A 25329-nucleotide genomic window follows, 5' to 3' on the forward strand; every position below is an offset into this window, starting at 1 on the left:
TGGAATGGGTGTGATTCTCAGGTCTAATGTGGGGCCGATGGGACACAGCTGCTCTTTGGGTACCTGCATGTCACCCAAAGTCTGCTCGTTGTTTCTGGACCCCTCACTACTGTAAATGACTGTTCCCCCAGACCTTGGGGTCTGCACACAAACGCATAGTTTGTTAGGTGGTACAGTCCGCCATTGCGTGTGACCCTCTCACACGGACCCCTTCGCTGGCCCATAGAGTGGTTCAGTTCACCGCCCGCTATTTGAAACTTTATTCATAATAATTTAGTGCCTCGGTGTCCACTAATGCCTCCACAGTGACCTGTCAAGACGTGTCCAGCTTTGGTACGCAGACCTTGTGAGTCTGCAGTGGTCGCCTGCCTTAATCCCGAGGTCCTGAGATGTTCATGCTGGAGGTTAACGACATGTTCATGTAAAATGCCCCAGTGTTGACATGGTTTTAATTTGTTTCTGCTTGTCTCCCTCAGCTCCATCATGTAATGTAATCCTGTCTGTCCACATGTCCCTGTATAAAAAGCCTGTGAACAGCTCATGGACTCTGTAGTGGAACGTTAGGTTCTTCTGCAGGGCATGTAATCAAAGATTCTGCAGGCGGGACCTGCTGTGGCTCCGTAACGGAACAATCATCTGATCTCAGTCTCCCTGCCACTTGCCTGCGCGCGTGCTCTCTGTGTCATAAGAGGACACTGATCCCAGCCCCCCCACCGGCGCTCGCCAGCCAACGTGCTTCCGGTGTTATAACAGGACACTGATCCCAGCCCCCCCACCGGCGCTCGCCAGCCAACGTGCTTCCGGTGTTATAACAGGACACTGATCCCAGCCCCCCCACCGGCGCTCGCCAGCCAACGTGCTTCCGGTGTTATAACAGGACACTGATCCCAGCCCCCCCACCGGCGCTCGCCAGCACACGTGCTTCCGGTGACATAACGGCACACAGATCACGGCTCATCCAGCGCTGTAATGGCACACTGATCGAGCTCGCCGCACACATACTCCCATCGCTGTAACGGCACACTGATCGAGCTCGCCGCACACATACTCCCAGCACTGTAACGGCACTCTGATCGAGCTCGCCGCACACATACTCCCAGCGCTGTAACGGCACTCTGATCGAGCTCACCGCACGCATACTCCCAGCACTGTAACGGCACTCTGATCGAGCTCGCCGCACACATACTCCCAGCACTGTAACGGCACACTGATCGAGCTCGCCGCACACATACTCCCAGCGCTGTACCGGCACACTGATCGAGCTCGCCGCACACATACTCCCAGCGCTGTACCGGCACACTGATCGAGCTCGCCGCACACATACTCCCAGCGCTGTAACGGCACACTGATCGAGCTCGCCGCACACATACTCCCAGCGCTGTAACGGCACACTGATCGAGCTCGCCGCACACATACTCCCAGCGCTGTACCGGCACACTGATCGAGCTCGCCGCACACATACTCCCAGCGCTGTACCGGCACACTGATCGAGCTCGCCGCACACATACTCCCAGCGCTGTAACGGCACACTGATCGAGCTCGCCGCACACATACTCCCAGCACTGTAACGGCACACTGATCGAGCTCGCCGCACACATACTCCCAGCACTGTAACGGCACTCTGATCGAGCTCGCCGCACACATACTCCCAGCGCTGTACCGGCACACTGGTCGAGCTCGCCGCACACATACTCCCAGCGCTGTAACGGCACACTGATCGAGCTCGCCGCACGCATACTCCCAGCGCTGTAACGGCACACTGATCGAGCTCGCCGCACGCATACTCCCAGCGCTGTAACGGCACACTGATCGAGCTCGCCGCACGCATACTCCCAGCGCTGTAACGGCACACTGATCGAGCTCGCCGCACGCATACTCCCAGCGCTGTAACGGCACTCTGATCGAGCTCGCCGCACGCATACTCCCAGCGCTGTAACGGCACACTGATCGAGCTCGCCGCACGCATACTCCCAGCGCTGTAACGGCACACAGATCGAGCTCGCCGCACGCATACTCCCAGCGCTGTAACGGCACACTGATCGAGCTCGCCGCACACATACTCCCAGCACTGTAACGGCACTCTGATGGAGCTCGCCGCACACATACTCCCAGCACTGTAACGGCACACTGATCGAGCTCGCCGCACGCATACTCCCAGCGCTGTAACGGCACACTGATCGAGCTCGCCCGCACGCATACTCCCAGCGCTGTAACGGCACACTGATCGAGCTCGCCGCACACATACTCCCAGCGCTGTAACGGCACACTGATCGAGCTCGCCCGCACGCATACTCCCAGCGCTGTAACGGCACACTGATCGAGCTCGCCGCACGCATACTCCCAGCGCTGTAACGGCACACTGATCGAGCTCACCGCACGCATACTCCCAGTGCTGTAACGGCACACTGATCGAGCTCGCCGCACGCATACTCCCAGCGCTGTAACGGCACACTGATCGAGCTCACCGCACGCATACTCCCAGTGCTGTAACGGCACACTGATCGAGCTCGCCGCACGCATACTCCCAGCGCTGTAACGGCACACTGATCGAGCTCGCCGCACACATACTCCCAGTGCTGTAACGGCACAGTGGTCAAGGTCCCCGCCAGCTGCACACCCGAACACGTGCTCCCCAAAGAAGATGACGGCTGAAAGGCTGCGATGGTGCTGCTTAAAGGGGGTGAGGACCCTGCTTTTGGGGACAGGCATCGTGTCCTTTACTGGATTCATTACTCTGCAAATGTCAGCCTGCTGAACTAATTAGGCAGTTTCTGCTTCTCACTGAAGTCGGCTTTAAAGTAGCATGAAGAAAATCTTCCAATCATTGGAGTTCAGCTGCCAGTTGTCGGTTTACCCGTGACTCTGTTTACTGCCCTGCCATTAAACTTTGTTGTTCTTGACCACTGTGACTCTTAGCTCTGTAGCCTTTTTCTTTCGTGACTGTGCCCTGTCCATTTTGTCCTCTATGACTCTTCACCCTTTTCCCCATAACACTTTGCCCTGTGCCTTATTCCTCTGTGACTCTCCGCCCTGTTTCCCTTTTCCCAATGACTCTTTGCCTTTTCCACTTCTCTGTTACCTTTGACTCCTGTGACTCTTGGCCATATCCCCCTCTTCCTCATGACCCTTCGCCCTGTTACCTTTGACCCTGGTGACCCTTCACTCTCTCTGACCTCCATGATTCCTGGACCTGCCCAGAGCCCAGTTCAGCTGTAGCGTGTTCTCACTCTGACTATGTCTGCGCGTCCCTCCCTAGAGGATTCTGGTCCGGCACCTGGAAACCAGGCGTGTTGTGTTGCTTTGCTCTTACATCACGCGACGTGGCAGCCTCCAGCAGAGCGCAGCAGAAGGAGCGTAGGCAGGGGTGCCTTCGTGGAAACAGCCCCCACTAAATCAGACAGTCCGGGGCCAACATTAGGTCCTATTAATGGCCCTGATTTACTGGTAATACAGGGCGGCCAGGGGGCAGCGGATTGATGGCTCAGCACATTAAGTTTGTTGTGTTTTCATGTGTGGCTACAGAGATGTGGGCGGGGGGGGTCTCTGCTCTCGTGAGGTCAGCCTATTGCGTATGCATGGTCTTGCAGTCACAGAGGGCATCACCCACGGTCTCCCAAAGGCGCGGCTGCTCTCGTGAGGTCAGCCTATTGCCTTTCCATGGTCTGGCTGCCTCCGTGCGGTTTGGAAACTGACGTCATGTCGGTCACATGGATGATATAGTGCCCTTTGCTCTTGGGGGTGTCGTGACAAGCAGCCCGGTCCAACCGCGTCTTTGGAGCCTCAGAGGTGGGCTGGGTCGGCACCATCATTGTGTGGAGTGAGTCGTACGAGAAGGCAGTGTGGGAGCGGGTGACGTGCAGTGGCCCATGGGAGAGCCGGAATGCTCCCGGAATGACCGCGTGTCGGCCCCTCCTCCCCTTTCTGCCACTCTATCCATCTCCCCATTGTGCTCTTCCTCTCCTCTGTTTATCAGCCCACATTCCTCTGCCTTTTACTCACCTCCTCTTCCTCCTCCTCTCTTTGTTGCTGGAAGGTCCCCAGATAACGGGGCAGCCGCGGTCTGGCAGCCTCATGCTGACGGCTCTCGTGTGGTCAGCACCGTTCATGGTCTCAGCTTTGAGTGTGACGCGCTTTGGTGCCTGCAGGATGGAGGACCAGGGCCGCCCTCCGAGCCACTTCAGAGGCCCTGGACACCCTTGGCTTCTCCCACCTGCTGAACCTGCCGCTCTGTGCTCATGTGCTGCTAATAACTCCAGACCGTGAGATGAACATTTCTCAGCCCTCTCCATGATCTGTTCTCCCAAGCAAATGTACCCCTTGACATTTTCCCCTCGATGTCAGATACCAGCAGATGGTGTGATGTAGTGATCCAGGGGAGGGGCTATGAGACCCCCCCTTCCCCACCCCAGCTGCCCACCCTGCACCCACCTTCTGGCTCATCAGGTGGGAGGTCTGTGGGCGCTAATGAGGTAATGTGTGTCCCTCAGTAGAGGAGACCCCCGGGACTTATCACTATATTGCAGGTGGCCTTCTGCATGCACTCTACTGGGAGGATGAGTTTGTCACTGAGAACCTAGATAAATTGCTTTAATTATGCAGTTTAATTAGTTCAATTGAGGGATTAAGTGTTGAGGTAGACGGGGAGTCCGCGGGCCCTGGGACTTGGTCAGGAGCCATGGCAGGAATGCAGGTCTGACGGATGGGCATCCGGTCGCTATTAACACGCCAGAAGCTGGCCAGCCTCTGCTCTGCTCACTTGTGACGGTCCAGTTTTGCCTTCTGACTGCTCATCACGGACGTGAAGTGTGACAGGAAGTGGCTGTGTCTCATCGTGCTCGCGCTTCGTCATGAGTGAGAATGAAGGTCAGCATGCCAATCATGAATAGAGGGATGATTAGCATCTGTGTGGGGCATCCGGGATGGGAGGGCTGCTCCATGCAACAACCTCCTTATTGACGTGTTCCGGGATGGGAGGGCTGCTCCGTGCCACAACCTCCTTATTGACGTGTTCCGGGATGGGAGGGCTGCTCCATGCAACAACCTCCTTATTGACGTGTTCCGGGATGGGAGGGCTGCTCCGTGCGACGGCCTCCTTCTTGACGTGTTCCGGGATGGGAGGGCTGCTCCATGCCACAACCTCCTTATTGACGTGTTCCGGGATGGGAGGGCTGCTCCATGCCACAACCTCCTTATTGACGTGTTCCGGGATGGGAGGGCTGCTCCATGCCACAACCTCCTTATTGACGTGTTCCGGAATGGGAGGGCTGCTCCATGCCACAACCTCCTTATTGACTTGTTCTGAGATGGGAGGGCTGCTCCGTGCGACGGCCTCCTTATTGACGTGTTCCAGGATGGGAGGGCTGCTCCATGCGACAACCTCCTCCTTATTGACGTGTTCCGGGATGGGAGGGCTGCTCCGTGCGACAACCTCCTCCTTATTGACGTGTTCCGGGATGGGAGGACTGCTCCGTGTGACAGCCTCCTTATTGACCTGTTCCGCGATGGGAGGGGCTGCTCCGTGCGACAACCTCCTCCTTGTTCACCTGTTCCGTGATGGGAGGGCTGCTCCGTGCGACAACCTCCTATTTACGTGTTCCGGGATGGGAGGACTGCTCCATGCGACAACCTCCTTATTGACGTGTTCTGGGATGGGAGGACTGCTCCGTGTGACAGCCTCCATATTGACCTGTTCCGCGATGGGAGGGCTGCTCCGTGCGACAGCCTCCTCCTTCTTGACGTGTTCCCGGATGGGAGGGCTGCTCCGTGCGACGGCCTCCTTCTTGACGTGTTCCGGGATGGGAGGACTGCTCCGTTTGACAGCCTCCATATTGACCTGTTCCGCGATGGGAGGGCTGCTCCGTGCGACAGCCTCCTCCTTCTTGACGTGTTCCCGGATGGGAGGGCTGCTCCGTGCGACGGCCTCCTCCTTATTGACGTGTTCTGGGATGGGAGGGCTGCTCCGTGCGACGGCCTCCTCCTTATTGACGTGTTCTGGGATGGGAGGGCTGCTCCGTGCGACAGCCTCCTCCTTCTTGACGTGTTCTGGGATGGGAGGGCTGCTCCGTGCGACGGCCTGATGTGTTCAGGGATGTAGTCCGCGACAGGGAGCCACAACCACACAGAAGCGTCGCTCAGTGCCGGTTACAGGGAGACAGAAACTCTGCACCCAGCGCTGATGTGTCCCATGGGAGGTGTGGAGGGTTCTCCTTCACTCTGGCTCTTACGATGCTCCCCTGGTGTCATGGTTACGCTGACGTCTGCTGCCTTACGCCACGTGACTATGCCTCGAGCCTCCAGTTTTTATCCCTCGCACGGCTTCGGCTGTGCCTAGGTCGGATCCTGGATGGTGGCTGAAATGGGGATTAGACGGGCAGCAGCGCCTTTAAGGCCATTTGCACTGGTGTTCACCCTGGCCTCTTCTCACAGAACCAGCAAATAATCCCAAATCCACGCCGTTATCGCCGAGAAAAACCCGCGGTGACGGCAGCATAGACCACCCTTCCCCGCATGCCTGCAGGATCCCTGCTGCCTCAAGGCATTCTGGGATCACAGCGTAATTGGTCAGTAATCTCTCTGCACCATCCTTTGACAGCATCCGATCTGCTGACCTTTGGCCCTGCAGTAATAACCGAGGACTTCTTTTTAATATTACCCAGCTCTCTTGTATTTTTTTTCCATGAGAGGTAGATCAAAGTACATCAGCTGTGAGGGGTCAAAGTTTTCAATGAATAATTAATATAGTCATAACTCCCATCAGCAGGGTCAGCGGATCAAACGGCTCGGTGTCGCTCAGCGAGGGACCCCTCCTGCCCCCCCCATCTGGGCCCTGACCATGCAGTTGGAGGCCGAAGATCGTAAACTGCAGCAGTGCACTGCGGCTGCTGTGCCATACGCAGGTAGAGGCGGCGATTGCGAAGCAGGCAGAGATGCAGCCCGTTTCAGCTTCAGGCTGCCTGCTGGTACCCGGCGTCTCCGTGACGCTCCTGCAGATCAGTGCCCTGGTGAGCCCCTGTACCCTCCGTGCAAACACACCGCGACTCGTGTCTGACTCCAGGGTAAACAGCATCTTCAGGAAAGTTCCCTCATCATGACAGCAAAATGGACAAAAGAAACATCTTATTTTAGTCCACGTTTTGTTTATTCATTTCAAAGAACAGATTGTACAATTTCACAAGCTAAGAAGTAAATGTGGCAAATGGGTGAGTGATATTTTATTAGTTTTGTCAAGAAAAAAAATGTTAGGATACAAACATCAAATGTCTGCTTTCCCTTGCAACCCCTCATTATCCCTGCAGAGGGCAGTGCCACTTCCTGTCAGTGCACAGCCACTTCCTGTCAGTGCACAGCCACTTCCTGTAAGTACAGAGCTCAAACACACCTTTTCCAAAGCTGCCAACAGAACACACCTCCCACTTTTTGGGATCATCGGGTGAGAAAGGGGTAGCAATAGGGACAGAAGCACAGAGTGGTGGGACAGTTCTTATGGACGCCTTTTAGGGGCTTGCTTACGTCTTCTGACAGAACAAATACTTACATTAGAGAACTTATATATATGTGTTTGTGTGTGTGTATATATATATATATATATATATATATATATAAAATGAAAGACACAACTTTCCCCTTGGTCCTTAAGGGAGAGTTAAATCATGTGGATTTATTGAGATGCTATTGATTTCCATTGAAACAAACGGTTTCCCCAATTCAGTGATGTATTCGTCCTGGTTAATGAACAGACTTCTATACAGATCACTAGGACACAGGCTGTGGACACACTAAGGTGGAGGGACACGCGTGGAGGATTGCGTGTGATGGGGCGGTGTGCTGGGGCGGGTCGCAGGGCAGGAGGTCCAAGTGAACATGTTGAACGCCATCAGTGCACCGGAGTCCGAAGCCCAAGCCAAGCTGGTAGGACAACCTCTAAAGCGGAACTGCAAAGACACTGGTGGGGCTCTCGAGAACGTTTAAAAGGACATTGTCGTCTTCTGTTTTTAGTCAGAATGATAATTATGTGCACAAGCACTTTTTCAGACAATCACTCTACTCAGGGGAATAATTAAATCTGATTTTCCGGTCCGGGAAAAAAAGAAAACCACTTTGTGGAGATACGTCCAGCTGTGAAGAACAAATGAAGAAGTCAGTTTAGCCGCTGCCTCAATATCCATCTGCTCAGATGGCAGTGACATTGTGGGATGGACGATAGTGCACACTGCATGGTCTAAGTCAGGATCTGTGGTCATTGTGGTCCAGGCGAGGCAGAAATGTGGTCCCTGTGGTTCATGCAAAAATGAGTCTCTGTGGTCTCGGTGGGAATGAGTCTCAACGGTCTTGGTCATTTGGGGTCTTGGTGAGAATGAGTCTCTGTGGTCTCTGGAGTCTGTGTGAGAATGAGTCTCTGTGATCTTGGTGGTTTGGGGTCTTGGTGTGAATGAGTCTCTGTAGTCTGGGTGAGATCGGCTTTCTCTGGCCTTTGGGGTCCTTGCTGCCTAGGTAAGTTGTAGAGCTATGAGTTCGGCCCATGAAGCGAGAGCTTGAGGTCATGAGGATGAGTGTAGCACAGTGTTGGGGAGCAGCAGCCCTTCGAGGGGCTCTAACAGCAGAGAGGAGCAGGTCACAGGTCACCTTCTCTCGTTCCTGCATTTGCCATCTTCATGATGCCAGATGAGGGAGGGTAGATTTTATTACATGTGCAGAAACCACAAGTTTGCCTGTATGACAATAATAGCGCCCCCACCTGGTCATGCAGCACCCCCCCCCCCCCCCCACCAACCCCCATTTCACACTTATGCTGCTGCTCTGGAGCAGAGACTCAATGCGGCCTCATGTCAGAAAGCATGACAATGCGGGTTAACAAACTGCATGGGGGGGGCGGGGAGGGGGGGGGCTTCTTTGTACAGGCGATCTGGCCCAGCGCCCCCCAGCAGCTAGGAGAGTGGGAGCAATAGCGCCATCACCAGGAGCAACAGCAAGAGTTCCCCCATGTGCAGGCCGGCGTGGGGGGCAGAGCGGCTCCGGAAGATGGCATCCACAATGTCTCCATCCTGCAAGCAGACGCATCAGTCACTGTGTGTCCCTCAGAGACAGCAGGCCATGGAGCTAGAGGGGAAGGCTGAGAAGCGTGTGTGTGTGTGTGTGTGTGTGTGTGTCTGCGTGTGTGTGTGTCTGCTTGTGGGTATGTGTGTGTGTCTGCTTGTGGGTATGTGTGTGTGTCTGCTTGTGGGTATGTGTGTGTGTCTGCTTGTGGGTATGTGTGTGTGTCTGCATGTCTTTGTGTCTGCGTGTGTGTGTGTGCGTCTGCGTGTGTGTATGTCTGTGTGTGTGTCTGCGTGTGTGTGTGTCTGCTTGTGGGTATGTGTGTGTGTCTGCATGTCTTTGTGTCTGCGTGTGTGTGTGTGTGCGTCTGCGTGTGTGTATGTCTGTGTGTGTGTCTGCGTGTGTGTATGTCTGTGTGTGTCTGCGTGTCTTTGTGTCTGCGTGTGTGTGTGTGTCTGCGTGTGTGTATGTCTGTGTGTGTGTGCGTGTCTTTGTGTCTGCATGTGTGTGTGTCTGCGTGTGTCTGTGTCTGTGTGTGTCTGCGTGTGTGTCTGTGTGTGTGTGTCTGCGTGCGTGTGTGTCTGTGTGTCTGCTTGTGTGTGTGTGTGTCTGTGTGTGTGTGTCTGCGTGTGTGTTTCTGCGTGTGTCTGTGTGTGTCTGTGTGTGTCTGCGTGTGTGTGAATAACCACTAAGAGACGTGAAAGGTCCGGCAGGCAGAGAGCGCTCCGTCGGAAAGCTCCTTCCTCACTGCTGCGTTATTTGGTGTCAGGTTTTAAGGGGTGAAATTGGTTTTCTCTGAATTAGCCTGGCGTGTGGCTGCGGTGTACTTTGAAAATGGCTTTTAATATCGACGAGGGCGATTGCGTGCCTGTCAGAGGCTGGGGGTTGCTGGCGCAGGGCCCCCGGGATGGGCGTATAAATGTCACCCCCGCAGACTGATGCTGACTTATCATGTACACTGACATTTAACGCACTTTCAATCGCAGCAGATAAGGTAAGAATCAAGTGTGGCCCCGCAAACACAGACAAGCACAAACACTATTTTAAATAACGTCCGTCTGACTGTATGTCTGTCTGTCTTTTTGCCTTTTCATCAGTGTCTATGTCTGTGTCTTTCCCTCTGTTTGACAGTCTTTGTCTGTCTGTCTGTCTGTCTCTTGTTCTCTGTCTGTTTGACAGTCTTTGTCCATCTCTCTCTCCCTGTCTCTTTTTGCTAGTCTTTATCTGTCTGTCTGTCTCTTGCTCTCTGTCTGTTTGACAGTCTTTGTCTGTCTCTCTCTCCCCGTCTCTGTATGTCTCTCCATGTCTCTCCATGTCTAAGTTTGTCTCTGTCTTTCTCTCTCTCTACCTGTCTCTTTTGCCAGTTTCTCTGTCTGTATCACCCTATATATCTGTCTGACTCTCCTAGTCTTTGTCTGTCTGTCTTTGCCTGTCTGCCTGTGTCTGTCCACACATCAGTCTAATAATCACTTGCGTTCCCCTGTGGGGTGAGGGAGCTCTCCAGGTCACATGACTGTCCCCAGCATGCCATCTCTCCTCAAACTTGTACGATCAATGGTTCTCCGCACAGTCTGGCCTCTTCCCACGTGTCATGGCCAGTTCTGGCAGGTGTCAGTACAGTGCCCAGGGGGGCTTTGAGCTCAGCACACAAATGCTTGGCTCTTTTGGAACACACTGAAAGTGGCCCAATTGATTTTTTGGGGAAAAACACCATGTGACTGAGAGCTTCCCAACAGGGTGGCTGTGCAGCCGATCTGGGGCTCGGAAATGCGTGTTGAGCAGAGCCGAGAGGACGGGGCGGGGCGGGCGAAGCAGGCCATGGCGGGGTGGGGAGGGACTCACCATGCACAGCACTGGGTCAGTAGTGTTGTTCGACCTCAGCTTCTGGGCCTATGGGAGGCGAGAGAGGCGGGTCAAACCAGCTTTCGTCCAATAGCGATAACCAAACATTTTCAGCCAGTACGTCTGCTGTAACAGCTATTTCTGACAGCACAGAAGATCTCGTGGCCTTATGCGGAGGGAGGGACTAGCTGGCCAGGGTGTGAGCGCTGGCTGTTAAGGGGGCTTCCTGGGTGGCCCAGGTGGTCTATAGGTGGGGTCTGGGCCGCACCCCCGCACCAGTTCTGTCTCCAGGTCCTTCCAGGAGAGTGCTGTTAAATGTAAGGGGGAAGGCCCCCCGGCTTTCCTCCCGGCCACATCGTGCACAGTGTGTGACAGGATGAGAGATGACAGGCCGCTCTCTCAGGGCTGCGGACGGGCCCCCATGATGAAGCGCCTTCACCTGAGCCCAGCACGCGATCACAGCGCACACGCGCGCGTAGCAGGGGGATAACAAGAAACTTCTGGAAAATAAGATAGAAGTGCGTGATTAATCACGCAGCAGGAGGTCTGCGCGACACAGAAAGTCAGGCCGCATAAATCATATTAACACTATTAAACTAACGTGATAAATAGCGGCATTAAAAATATGGATGTGAGATAGCATCGCGTTTTAAAAACAAACATTTAAGGTGCTTTTCCGGTTAAAAAGCGCAGGGGCGGCTTTTCCAGATAAAGTGGGATTCTGAAGGTCAGCGGAGCGGTGGGGCATCGGGTGTGAAGTTAGACGCCCCCCCCCCCCCCCAGTACCATCCACCTACAGAAGCACAGCGCCCCCTCCAGCTTGCAGCCGAAAGTGGTGATTTCACAGAGATCACAGGCTAACAGGTTTTCTTTGGTTGTGCAGGAAGGAAAAGTGCAGTTCACTGTGAACACGACCGCTGTACATAAATAAAGAAAGAGTCCGAAGAAGAGCTACACCTCGTAGCTGTTATTTCATCATGGAATTGGAAGGAATGACTGTAGGACCAGCTCTTCTAGTTTTTTGGTCAGTCATAGGTATGAAATATTACGGCATAATTCCTTTAACTTCATTAATCAGATCCACAACCACTATGACCTAACGGCAGATGAGGGTAGTTGAACAGACACCAAACCTTCAGCCGGGTCAGTAGAGTCGCTGGGGCACCACAGGGCTCACTTTTGGGGCAGTAGCTTTTTTAAACGAATGACTCAGATTTATGTGGTTATAAACACATCTTCAAGACCTTAGATTAGCGGAATATAAACGGGCCCTGGGAATGTGATGGGACAGAGTGAGACAGAACTAGGATGAGCTCTGACGGAGCGGTACGCCCTGCCAGGTGGGGGGGGTCACGTGTCCTTTTACCTGCAGGTTCCCACAGAAATGGTAAACGGAGCCGTGGACGGTGTCGGGCCGGTGGGTGAATACGCTGAGGTCCAGGTCATTGGGAGAGCGCTCCCTGGCCCTCTGCGATGGCGAGGCAGCCGCTGTCGAGCTGTGAACTGGGGGAACGGGCTGCCACACCCCCACGTCCGTCCCGTTGCCGAATGCCTGGATGGCGCTCCCTGCAGGACGCGGAGAGGAAGCGTCACCACAGCAGCAGGGCCACCTAAGCTGGGGCTCCGGCTGCTTATTATTCTGCTCAAGCTCTCAGACAAACAAATAGTATTATTAGACAGAATTAATAAAAACATAAAATTAATATCATCCCAACCCTATGGTGCTTCATACAATTTTAACAATTTGTAATGTTGTTTTCATAATTAGCTGGAAAACAAAGCATTTAATTTCATACACTGTTGCTCAGGGTTCAATAAGTATGCGCATATCTGTCTATATAAATAACGTGTTGATACCGCAAGCAAAGCGGGAGCCGCTCTCACTCAGAAAGCTACAGCAGGCCCAGCGCCTTCGGGTCTGACGGCAGAACATCCTTTTTCCGAAGCGCTATCTGTCAAGCGAGCAGCACGCAGGGGGTGCTGACTTCGCATGGTCTCAGTAGATGCGCTTTGATATTTTTCACTGTTCCAAAACAATCTGCAAATACTATGAAATGAGCTCAGAACGCTGGAGCATCCAGCACGTATGAGGTTTTGGTTAAAGTTCTGTTTACAGTCTGTGGATTTTACCTTCGCGGTGCCCCCACAGGACTGCTTAACACGCAAAAACGTAAAACATCGTTTGGGTGTGAACACCTCCAGCGTCCCGTGTTAATTACTGCTTATTTATCTTTCAAAGAAGCCATTGGTCTTGCTTTGGCAGCCCATCTCTGGGGCCGACCCCTGCGGGGAGGATCGTGGACCGGTCCTGCAGACTGTAACTGTAAAGTGACACGGGGTGGGAGCGGCCAAGGGCCCGGAAAGAGCTGGAATCTGAGATGTGCTTTTGAAAATAATCAGCATTTGTAATTTATTTATGGCTTGTTTATACGATGCAAAGCAATGGAGGGACTTATTTCATATAATGGTTTTCATCTATCTGTTTAAAAACTGCTGACAGAAAGTAAACAGATGAGGCCTATTTAATTTTCAGAGGTAGAAAAAGTACTTGTATCTGCAAAAAAAAAACACCATTGTACAAAACTGTAATGTAATAAAGTTTTTAAGAGACGTAAACATAAAACGAGTACCACTAAGATAAATTTGGCATGCAGTTTAATTGCTTTGGAGAAGGTGGACACATTGTAGGATGGCTGAACGCTTAAAGCTTCTACTTAGGTGAAGCATAGTGTGAAAATGGTCCCCATAAGAGGGTGAACATCACCTGGAGAGCCCAAGAAGCTTAAAGGTTCATTAAAAGATTAAGAATAAGCCCTCAAAGTTGACAGTCATGGGACAAGTTTGGGAGATAAATGTAGATCAACAGCTATAAGCAAATGCTGCTGTTGACAACGGCAAACATTAGCAGAAGTGCTAATTATCTCTGTGTAGTGCGTGGCGGCTGGTTAATGATGTGTGCTTCTAGCAGACAGAGTATCACAGCTGCTTGTGCTTCCATGGAAATTAACCAGAGTAGGTAAACAAGGAAATTTACCGAACACTATTTACAGCAAGAAGAAAAAGCTGGAGTCCAGCCCAGTGGACTGTGAGGGACCTGCTTCTTGTCCAATCGTGTTTCGCTGTGGCTCTTCATCACGGTAATTTTCAAGATAACATGGTATAGGGGAGTGTCTCTGTCTGCAGAGCCCCGAGAGGGTTACCCTGCCTAGATCGCGGTAATGGGCAGCCAGGGGCACCGCGGTCTGGGACAAACTCAAAACCCAACCGCTGAACAAGCAGCATCTGTCCCTGAGCAGATCGGGGCGCTAATGGGCAGGTTCTTCCTCTGGGTGTCCTTCGTGACAAGGCTGGAAGCTGCCGGAAACTGCCCCCAATCCCCACCTCCAAAAAAACATGGGAATTTTACAGAGTGAAAAAGCATTTTTCAGTTTTTTCTCACAGTGCCTCCATTCTGCTCCAGCCTAAGCAATCTGATTTTAAATAACTCACTGTCAAAATACAGCGTGTTATTAATTCGGTAGGAGCAGGGCCTCTTGAGGAGGCTGGGACCTGCAGCCTAGCAGCTCTCACACGGTGAAGCACTAAATCCAGCACTGACACCTGGTCTCAGCTCCAGCCCTGCGGTGTCCAAGTCTGTCCTGGCTGTAGTCAAACACATCCGACAGCCCAAATCTGTAACAATCCTGGTTTTACATCTTTGGGGTAGTGTACCTTCCATTTGCGCCATACATACAGACCACCCTGTCCACAGTCTCCGTCTATATCTGTGGGGACCACACTACCTTCCATTTGTGCCAAACATACAGACCACCCTGTCCACAGTCTCCGTCTATATCTGTGGGGACCACACTACCTTCCATTTGTGCTATACATACAGACCACCCTGTCCACAGTCTCCGTCTATATCTGTGGGGACCACACTACCTTCCATTTGTGCTATACATACAGACCACCCTGTCCACAGTCTCCGTCTATATCTGTGGGGACCACACTACCTTCCATTTGTGCCATACATACAGACCACCCTGTCCACAGTCTCCGTCTATATCTGTGGGGACCACACTACCTTCCATTTGTGCCAAACATACAGACCACCCTGTCCACAGTCTCCGTCTATATCTGTGGGGACCACACTACCTTCCATTTGTGCTATACATACAGACCACCCTGTCCACAGTCTCCGTCTATATCTGTGGGGACCACACTACCTTCCATTTGTGCTATACATACAGACCACCCTGTCCACAGTCTCCGTCTATATCTGTGGGGACCACACTACCTTCCATTTGTGCTATACATACAGACCACCCTGTCCACAGTCTCCGTCTATATCTGTGGGGACCACACTACCTTCCATTTGTGCCATAAATACAGACCACCCTGTCCACAGTCTCCGTCTATATCTGTGGGGACCACACTGCATTTACTTTCCCAGTACACACTCTCTATCTATGTCAATGGACACCAAACTGCCTTCCCTTTGTGCCATACACACAGACCACCCTCTCCCCAGTCTCTCTACATAGCTATGTACTGCACTCATCTCATGTTTGCTGTAAATATACTTCATCCATCTACATTATTGTTGTGCAGATCTGTGTAGACCACACTGTCGTCACATATTTAATTACACTCACTACACACAGAGCTCTAAAAGGCACCCCATCCATTTAGTACATATGTTCGGAAGGCCTGATAGGTTTCTGTGATTTTTCATTCAGCAGAACTGTTCTCTTGAGAAGCGTGGCGTGGACCACGGCTTTCAAAAGCGCCTCAAACGGCTTTTAATTAAATACGCACCATACGTGAAAAAAAAGCTCACAACATGATCACTGCTTTTTCAATCATTGATCCAGGAAGAAATGCAGAAATGAAGCTTCTGGACTTAAATTCTCGTTTGGTCGCATGGTCCCTGAGTCTCACAGAGGTGTTGGTCTCACCTGGCTGCCGGTCCGGGGTGCGCAGTGGCGTGTAGGACATGGCAGAGGCAGATTTTGGTGCATGAGGCGTGGAGATTTTTTTTTATTGACTTTCAATCCCACCAATTGACAGAGGTGGTGATCAGCAGGTTAAATGTCACAGATCAACTATGATTCAGTGTGACCTTGTGTTTTCAGTGTCATGTTCGAGAGGGTGCGTGAGAGTGCCGGGTGTGCGTGAGAGTGCCGGGTGTGCGTGAGAGTGCCGGGTGCGCGTGAGAGTTCCGGGTGCGCGTGAGAGTGCCGGGTGTGCGTGAGAGTGCCGGGTGTGCGTGAGAGTTCCGGGTGTGCGTGAGAGTGCCGGGTGTGCGTGAGAGTGCCGGGTGTGCGTGAGAGTGCCGGGTGTGCGTGAGAGTGCCGGGTGTGCGTATGGGCAAAGGTGTGCACGACTCACTCAGGCAGTGGTTGTCTGTGAAAAATGCTGTGAATCTGTCACACTCCTCCTTGCTGTTCCCGCTGCTGCTGCAGTCGCACCAGGGAGACACGCTGAGATGCGACGATCGCAGGTAGTTGGGCGTCATCATCGTACCTGGGGGGGCACAGAGGGGCATGAGGGCTGGCACAAGCTAAGAGGACATTCTGAGCCCCGAGTGGCAGGAGCCTCAGGAGCTGATGGGTTTGAGATGGCATGGAGAGAGCGGCACTGGCTTGGGTATCGGGCTGGGCGGTGCTGTGCTACTCACCGATGAGGCCGGAGTAGGAGAGCAGACAGTCTCCATAGTTCTCCTTCAAGCAGCCGGACAGGGAACGTGGCTCCGGCTGGCAGTTGGCAAAGAAGTCAGCGAGCCGCGACCTGCGGGAGAAACGCAGACAGTGGTCATCTTCAGCTTGGCCTCAGGCGTGAGGCACTGGCGCTGCCAAGAACCCCGCTGGGCGTGTCCCCGCCCTGAACTGTGGCTCCCGCCCGCCGGCCGGCCGGCCGGCCGAGCAGCTAATTAGACGGAGGCTTCATCAGCAGGACGCTGCCGCTGGCCACACACCTCACCTCAGCACTTACTATTTTTATTAATATGCCCTGTTCTGTTCCCAGCACAGCATCTTCTTTGTAAGACAAAATTGTAAAACAAAACATCTCACTTTTGAAAACTTTTCACTTTATTCTTATGGCATTTTTTGCCAAATTGCAAAATTAAGCCTTTTTTCAGGCAATGTCCGTGTTGTGATTTGAAGAGTTCTGGCCTGTGTCCACATCGCCACGGTGACAGCTGTGTCACTGCTCACTGGGCTGTTTATTTGATGTGAAATTCTGCATGGAGACCTTGGAAGGAACAGTCTGAGCAGAGCGTGAGCTCGCACGTGTTCCGATGTCATACGGTCTGAGCAGAGCGTGAGCTCGCATGTCTTCTGATTTCATACGGTCTGAGCAGAGCGTGAGCTCGCATGTGTTCTGATGTCATACGGTCTGAGCAGAGCGTGAACTCGCATGTGTTCTGATGTCATACGGTCTGAGCAGGACGTGAACTCGCACGTGTTCCGATGTCATACAGTCTGAGCAGAGCGTGAACTCGCACGTGTTCCGATGTCATACGGTCTGAGCAGAGCGTGAACTCGCATGTGTTCTGATGTCATACGGTCTGAGCAGGACGTGAGCTCGCATGTGTTCTGATGTCATACGACCTGAGCATATCGTGAACTCGCACGTGTTCCGATGTCATAGAGTATGAGCAGAGCGTGAGCTCGCACGTGTTCTGATGTCATACGGCCTGAGCAGAGCGTGAGCTCGCACGTGTTCCGATGTCATACGGTCTGAGCAGGACGTGAGCTCGCATGTGTTCCGATGTCATACGGTCTGAGCAGGACGTGAGCTCGCACGTGTTCTGATGTCATACGGCCTGAGCAGGACGTGAGCTCGCACGTGTTCCGATGTCATGGAGTATGAGCAGAGCGTGAGCTCGCACGTGTTCCGATGTCATACGGTCTGAGCAGAGCGTGAACTCGCATGTGTTCCGATGTCATACAGTCCGAGCAGAGCGTGAGCTCGCATGTGTTCCGATGTCATACAGTCCGAGCAGAGCGTGAGCTCGCACGTGTTCCGATGTCATACAGGCTGAGCAGAGCGTGAGCTCGCACGTGTTCCGATGTCATACAGTCCGAGCAGAGCGTGAGCTCGCAGGTGTTCCGATGTCATACAAGCTGAGCAGAGCGTGAGCTCGCACGTGTTCCGATGTCATACAGGCTGAGCAGTGACCCCGACATGCATGGTCCTGTTTCAACAAATGAAAGTCACCATTGGAGATACAGATGCGTTAGGCAAACACTTGTGCCATGTTCTTGGGCCGCATCATCACAGAGACTATACTACCTGTACATACACGCTGGTACTGTCCTACCTGTACATACACGCTGGTACTGTCCTACCTGTACATACACGCTGGTACTGTCCTACCTGTACATACACGCTGGTACTGTCATACCTGTACATAAACGCTGGTACTGTCCTACCTGTACATACACGCTGGTACTGTAATACTTGTACATACACGCGGGTACTGTCATACCTGTACATACACGCTGGTACTGTCATACATGTACATACACGCTGGTACTGACCTACCTGTACATACACGCTGGTACTGTCCTTCCTGTACATAGATGCTGGTACTGTCCTACCTGTACATACATGCTGGTACTGACCTACCTGTACATACACGCTGGTACTGTCCTACCTGTACATACACACTGGTACTGACCTACCTGTACATACACGCACATATATAAGTGTATTAGTAAGGCTGCAGTTCCCAGCATGAATGGCACACTGCCCCCCACCAGTGCCTACCTGCAGATGTAGTTGCTCTTGCAGCTTTCCTGCAGTGACAGGCAGTTGGGCTTCTCGCGGTCCTCGTAGGAGCATACGGGCACGATGGTCTGGCGGCGTCGCTCCAGGCAGGCTGAGTGGGGCGCGCTTGGGCACGGGCAGAACAGCATGCTATAGCTGTACTTGGGTGGCACCTTGTCGAAGAACTGGCGCAGGGCCTTGTGGCACTTGCGGCGGTTGCACACCTCTGCGGTGGAGACGCGGCTGGTGCAGGGACTGATGTAGGCCGAGCGGTACTTCTTGCAGGTGTCGTTCAGGTTGCAAGCCTTGGCTGCATTCAGGCAGTTGTTCTCCTTGGTCACGGCTGGCTCGCCTGTTGGGGGAGGGGGGGAAGAGCGTCATCCCCGGGTGTGACTGATACCAGCCCCACATTCGGAGCTCTGCTGACACAGTGCTGCCCCCCCCCAGCACTGACTCACGGTCACGCTCTCTAAGAAGTTGTCTTCAAAAGCGCTCTGCTGACCATTTCAAAGCCTCCATTGTTAGCTGCTCTGATGAGCCCACTGCCATGTCTGACCCAAAGTTTGCCTCTCTGACCGCTGATGTCACGTCGCTGGTGTAGGGAGCCGAGCTCCTAGGACCAGGATGGTAAGGGCTCCAGGGTTGTCTGGCACCAAAGCATCATGGGTATTTCTGCCCTGAAGGTAAGCGCTCTTTCTGAAAGGTCAAGCTCCTATGAGCCAACATCCCCAGCAGCTAGTGAAGGTCAGAGAGTGATCTTATGGGGGGGGGGGGGCGGGCAGTGACATTTACAGGATCTGGGACGTGTTCATTCCATGTTTCCAGGCACAACAAAACAGGAATGAATGCCTGTGTGTTTGTCTGTGGGCCATGGACAAGGACGGAGAAACCGACACAGGGAAAAGGACGGTGAGACCGACACAGGGAAAGAGGCGGAGAGACTGACACAGGGACAGGGACGGAGAGACCAACAGAGGGAAAGGGACGAAGAGACCAACAGAGGGAAAGGGATGGAGAGACCGACACAGGGAAAGAGGCGGAGAGACCGACACAGGGAAAGAGGCGGAGAGACCGACACAGGGAAAGAGGCGGAGAGAAAGACACAGGGAAAGAGGTGGAGAGACCGACAAGGGACAGGGACAGAGAGACTGACAGAGGGAAAGGGACAGAGAGACCGACACAGGGAAAGGGATGGAGAGACCGACTCAGGGAAAAGGATGGAGAGACCGACACAGGGAAAGAGGCGGAGAGACCGACACAGGGAAAAGGACGGAGAGACCGACACAGGGAAAAGGACGGAGAGACCGACACAAGGAAAGGGGCGGAGAGACCGACACAGGGAAAGAGGCGGAGAGACCGACACAGGGAAAGAGGCGGAGAGACCGACACAGGGAAAGGGGCGGAGAGACCGACACAGGGAAAAGGACGGAGAGACCGACACAGGGAAAAGGACGGAGAGACCGACACAGGGAAAGGGGCGGAGAGACCGACACAGGGAAAGAGGCGGAGAGACCGACACAGGGAAAGGGGCGGAGAGACCGACACAGGGAAAGGGGCGGAGAGACATACACAGGGAAAAGGACGGAGAGACCGACACAGGGAAAAGGACGGAGAGACCGACACAAGGAAAGGGGCGGAGAGACCGACACAGGGAAAGAGGCGGAGAGACCGACACAGGGAAAGAGGCGGAGAGACCGACACAAGGAAAGGGGCGGAGAGACCGACACAGGGAAAAGGACGGAGAGACCGACACAAGGAAAGGGGCGGAGAGACCGACACAGGGAAAGGGGCGGAGTGTGACAGAAGAGACATGGGTCCAGACTGGCAGGCAGACAGATGATCATGGACCTACGGATATGAATAGCTGTCCAACAGCTGCACACCCCCTGGAGGATAAGCAGGAGGGTGGAGGCACCGCTGTGGAACTCCATGGTTTCCAAACACGGGGAGGTCAGAGCAGAAAGGCCCTCATTAACATCAGGAGAGGGATTCTGGGTAAATCCTTACAAAGGATGCAGTCTTTACACTTCCTAAGGAAGCATTAATGGCAGGATGCAGGGTTCCCTTAATTCCATAATTGCTCTTTGTTCTTCTTGAGCTATGATAAAGGAATTGTGGCTGTAATTAAGAATCCAAAGCAGAGTATTTCCCCATCTAGCCCATTTAATGTACTTTTCCTTGATTATGACATAAGTTAGGGCACATAATGCTAATAGGGATGTTTACAAGGCCAATGGACTGAGGGTGCTGGGAGTTCGAGTATACCAACCACTGCAGTGAGACTGCTATCTGTTAACCAGTCACTGAAGAGAGACTGCCATCTGTTAACCAATCACCACAGAGAGATTGATATATGAGTCTATCAATCACAGCAATCACTGACATCCATGGTCACAAGTAAGAATGACTGACAAACGTCTTCACAAACCGCTTCAAAGATTAAATCCTTTTCTCAGAATCAGACTATTTTCTAGGTGTAACAAGGTGTAAGGTACTGAACTCGGATGGAAGTAATCAAACAGGGTACAAAAAATAAAGTAAAGTGCAGGTGCATGCAAGATGCAATAATGTGCTATAAAGTAATGTGAGGGAAAAAGCAAGTGGAAATGTAGACTGATACTGATAAAAATTAAAGTGCATTGTGGGTGGGGGGAATTTCAGGCAGTTACACTAGCCCCGTAACACACCCTGTAACATGTACACACTATCACTGCCCTCCACCCATCAGTGCCGTAGCACACCCTGTTACATGTGCACACTATCACTGCCCTCCACCCGTCAGTGCCGTAACACACCCTGTTACATGTGCACACTATCACTGCCCTCCACCCGTCAGTGCCGTAGCACACCCTGTTACATGTGCACACTATCACTGCCCTCCACCCTTCAGTGCCGTAGCACACCCTGTTACATGTGCACACTATCACTGCCCTCCACCCATCAGTGCCGTAACACACCCTGTAACATGTACACACTATCACTGCCCTCCACCCGTCAGTGCCGTAGCACACCCTGTTACATGTGCACACTATCACAGGCCCTCCACCCGTCAGTGCCGTAGCACACCCTGTTACATGTGCACACTATCACTGCCTTCCACCCATCAGTGCCGTAGCACACCCTGTTACATGTGCACACTATCACTGCCCTCCACCAGTCAGTGCCGTAACACACCCTGTTACATGTGCACACTATCACTGCCCTCCACCCGTCAGTGCCGTAGCACACCCTGTTACATGTGCACACTATCACTGCCCTCCACCCGTCAGTGCCGTAGCACACCCTGTAACCTGTGCACACTATCACTGCCCCCCACCCGTCAGTGCCGTAACACACCTTGTTACATGTGCACACTATCACTGCCCTCCACCCGTCAGTGCCGTAACACACTCTGTTACATGTGCACACTATCACTGCCCTCCACCTGTCAGTGCCATAACACACCCTGTAACATGTGCACACTATCACTGCCCCCCCATCAGTCAGCCCCGTACCGCACCCTGCTGCTTACCTCTGCGATGGTATTGGTTACTGTAGTGAGTAAGCACACCATGTGCAGCAGGACTGCAGTGCGGCATAAAACAACAGCAAAAACATTATAGACATTCAGAGAAGCCGTCTGGTGTAGCCATAAAGGGCAGGCTGGTGTTTATGCAGTGTGTGTGAGTGCTGGGTGGTTTTGTATGTGGAGCATGTGTGTGTGGTGTGTGTGTTTATGCAGTATGTGTGAGTGCTGGGTGGTTTTGTATGTGGAGCATGTGTGTGTGGTGTGTGTGTTTATGCAGTGTGTGTGAGTGCTGGGTGGTTTTGTATGTGGAGCATGTGTGTGTGGTGTGTGTGTTTATGCAGTGTGTGTGAGTGCTGGGTGGTTTTGTATGTGGAGCATGTGTGTGTGGTGTGTGTGTTTATGCAGTGTGTGTGAGTGCTGGGTGGTTTTTTATGTGGAGCATGTGTGTGTGGTGTATGTGTTTATGCAGTGTGTGTGAGTGCTGGGTGGTTTTTTATGTGGAGGATGTGTGTGTGGTGTGTGTGGTTATGCAGTGTGTGTGTGTGGTGTGTTTCATATTTACCGCATTCTGGGGATGAAATATTCCCATATTGCAGTAAAACCTGTTACTTTTTAGATTGTGGGGATGTTTTTCAGGTCTCCACAATATTAATCTCAATTTTATAAATGTCTACCAATGCAATTAAAAAACAAAACATGCCAAAAGTCTTGTATTTTGGCAGAAGCTTAAGCTTAAGGCTTAAGCTTATGGTTAAGGTTAGGGCTGGGTTAGGGTTAGGGTTATGCCCACAGAAATGAATGGAGAGTCCCCACAAAGACAGGAATATATGAACTGTGTGTATGTGTTTGCATGTTTGTGTGCATATACTTTTGTGTGTGTGTATATGCGAGTGTGAGTCTGTGTATGTGTGTATGGGTATGTGTGTGTGTAAATGTGTGTGTGTGGTCCTACATGGCCACTCCATTGGGCTTTAAAACGCCCCCCCCCCCCTATTGCTTTTGGTTGGCAAAAATCCAGGGTGTGGGACAGTCATCTGCTGTCCAGGCCTGGGACTGAACCTGTAATGGAGGCAGAAAGCTGAGGGGGGACCCCTGGGATCGGGGGTCTCTCTCCCTCTGCCCCCCCCCCAAACAGCTGCCCCTCCAAAAGAACCACATGGCCCTGCAGCAAATCGGATCAGCCGGGGCCATGAACCCCATAATTGATTACCACCGGTGTGTGCTTCCTCTGGGGGGCAGTGTCAGAGTCCTTCCTCTGGGGGGCAGTGTTTGGGTGCTTCCTTCGGGGAGCAGTGTCTGAGCGCGTTCTCTGAGGGGCAGTGACTGGGTGCTTCCTCTGGGGGGCAGTGTCAGAGTCCTTCCTCTGGAGGGCAGTGTTTGGGTGCTTCCTTCGGGGAGCAGTGTCTGAGCGCGTTCTCTGAGGGGCAGTGACTGGGTGCTTCCTTTGGGGAGCAGTGTCTGAGCGTGTTCTCCGAGGGGCAGTGACTGGGTGCTTCCTCTGGGGGGCAGTGTTTGGGTGCTTCCTTCGGGGAGCAGTGTCTAAGCGCGTTCTCTGAGGGGCAGTGACTGGGTGCTTCCTCTGGGGGGCAGTGTTTGGGTGCTTCCTTCAGGGAGCAGTGTCTGAGCGCGTTCTCCAAGGGGCAGTGTCAGAGTCCTTCCTCTGGAGGGCAGTGTTTGGGTGCTTCCTTCGGGGAGCAGTGTCTGAGCGCGTTCTCTGAGGGGCAGTGACTGGGTGCTTCCTCTGGGGGGCAGTGTTTGGGTGCTTCCTTCGGGGAGCAGTGTCTGAGCATGTTCTCCGAGGGGCAGTGACTGGGTGCTTCCTCTGGGGGGCAGTGTTTGGGTGCTTCCTTCAGGGAGCAGTGTCTGAGCGCGTTCTCTGAGGGGCAGTGACTGGGTGCTTCAACTGGGGGGCAGTGTTTGGGTGCTTCCTTCAGGGAGCAGTGTCTGAGCGCGTTCTCTGAGGGGCAGTGACTGAGTGCTTCCTCTGGGGGGCAGTGTTTGGGTGCTTCCTTCAGGGAGCAGTGTCTGAGCGCGTTCTCTGAGGGGCAGTGACTGAGTGCTTCCTCTGGGGGGCAATGTTTGGGTGCTTCCTTCAGGGAGCAGTGTCTGAGCGCGTTCTCCGAGGGGCAGTGACTGGGTGCTTCCTCTGGGGGGCAGTGTTTGGGTGCTTCCTTCAGGGAGCAGTGTCTGAGCATGTTCTCCGAGGGGCAGTGACTGGGTGCTTCCTCTGGGGGGCAGTGTCAGAGTCCTTCCTCTGGGGGGCAGTGTTTGGGTGCTTCCTTTGGGGAGCAGTGTCTGAGCGTGTTCTCCGAGGGGCAGTGACTGGGTGCTTCCTCTGGGGGGCAGTGTTTGGGTGCTTCCTTCGGGGAGCAGTGTCTGAGCGTGTTCTCCGAGGGGCAGTGACTGGGTGCTTCCTCTGGGGGGCAGTGTTTGGGTGCTTCCTTCGGGGAGCAGTGTCTGAGCGCGTTCTCTGAGGGGCAGTGACTGAGTGCTTCCTCTGGGGGGCAGTGTTTGGGTGCTTCCTTCAGGGAGCAGTGTCTGAGCGCGTTCTCCGAGGGGCAGTGATTGGGTGCTTCCTCTGGGGGGCAGTGTTTGGGTGCTTCCTTCAGGGAGCAGTGTCTGAGCATCCATTGAGATGAAGCGCCACCTCGAGCCCACCGGTATAAGCCACTGTGGACGATGGGGGAACATACTGTCACTCGTTTTCCAGATGAAATGAAAATCCGAGGCCTGTCTGGGATGAGACAGCCACTGCCGCTTTCGCCCCTCCCACTGCGAGCCCTCTGCCTACATGTCCTGGGGGTGGCTCAGACAGCCAGCCAGCACTGCAGTCTCTGCTTTTGAGGGGCAGGGTGTGACAAAGTGCTCGTGTTCCAACACAGCCCGTAGGGTGGTTCGTACAGACGGCTCATGCACGGGGATGTGAGCATTTCAACGTCTGTGCAGGCAGGATAACAGCCCCGTGAGAGGGAGGGCCTGACTGAACGCACATCATGGTATGTTTCCCCACTGAACAGGGCCCAGGCGACAGACACATAAATGCGGTACATAAAAATGAAACACTACCTCATATAAAAGGACACCTCCTCCAGGTGCCTGCGTGACCAGGGTCAGGAATCCTCTCTGCATCACAATGATGGCATCAGGAATCCTTACTGGATCACAATAATGACTTCAGGAATCCTCAC

At 53.3% G+C, this 25329-nt stretch overlaps 2 protein-coding genes across 2 annotated transcripts in view; both read right to left on the reverse strand.

The window, feature by feature from the left end:
* Positions 1–4894: 4894 nt before the first annotated feature.
* Positions 4895–6243, reverse strand: LOC125716063 (uncharacterized). The gene is made up of 3 exons (XM_048988297.1): positions 6167–6243; positions 5591–6056; positions 4895–5491 (listed from the first exon to the last, which is right to left on the reverse strand). Exons 1-3 carry the CDS (start codon positions 6241–6243, stop codon positions 4895–4897), a joined length of 1140 nt encoding a protein of 379 aa, XP_048844254.1.
* A 2511-nt stretch (positions 6244–8754) lies between these two features.
* Positions 8755–25329, reverse strand: part of gfra1b (gdnf family receptor alpha 1b) — a 43776-nt gene continuing 27201 nt past the window's right edge. Inside the window, exons 4-9 of the mRNA XM_048986744.1 lie at positions 18634–18985; positions 16538–16647; positions 16249–16383; positions 12242–12441; positions 10876–10923; positions 8755–9041 (exon numbers count right to left, since the gene is read on the reverse strand). Of these exons, the coding sequence (XP_048842701.1) occupies positions 8925–9041; positions 10876–10923; positions 12242–12441; positions 16249–16383; positions 16538–16647; positions 18634–18985 (962 nt within the window). The 3' untranslated portion in view covers positions 8755–8924. The remainder of the gene's footprint in view (positions 9042–10875; positions 10924–12241; positions 12442–16248; positions 16384–16537; positions 16648–18633; positions 18986–25329) is intronic.

This window comes from Brienomyrus brachyistius, chromosome 20 (assembly GCF_023856365.1).
Source record: "Brienomyrus brachyistius isolate T26 chromosome 20, BBRACH_0.4, whole genome shotgun sequence".
Lineage (NCBI taxonomy): Eukaryota > Metazoa > Chordata > Actinopteri > Osteoglossiformes > Mormyridae > Brienomyrus > Brienomyrus brachyistius.

Excerpts from the sequence above, each read along its gene's own strand:
- LOC125716063 (XM_048988297.1), bottom strand. The coding sequence starts at position 6,243 with ATGACACCAGGGGAGCATCGTAAGAGCCAGAGTGAAGGAGAACCCTCC. Across the intron at positions 6,057-6,166 it reads ATGGGACACATCAGCGCTGG|CCCTCCCATCCCAGAACACG; the intron begins GTGCAGAGTTTC and ends CGCACGGAGCAG. Across the intron at positions 5,492-5,590 it reads GTCCTCCCATCCCGGAACAC|GTCAATAAGGAGGCTGTCAC; the intron begins GTAAATAGGAGG and ends ATCGCGGAACAG.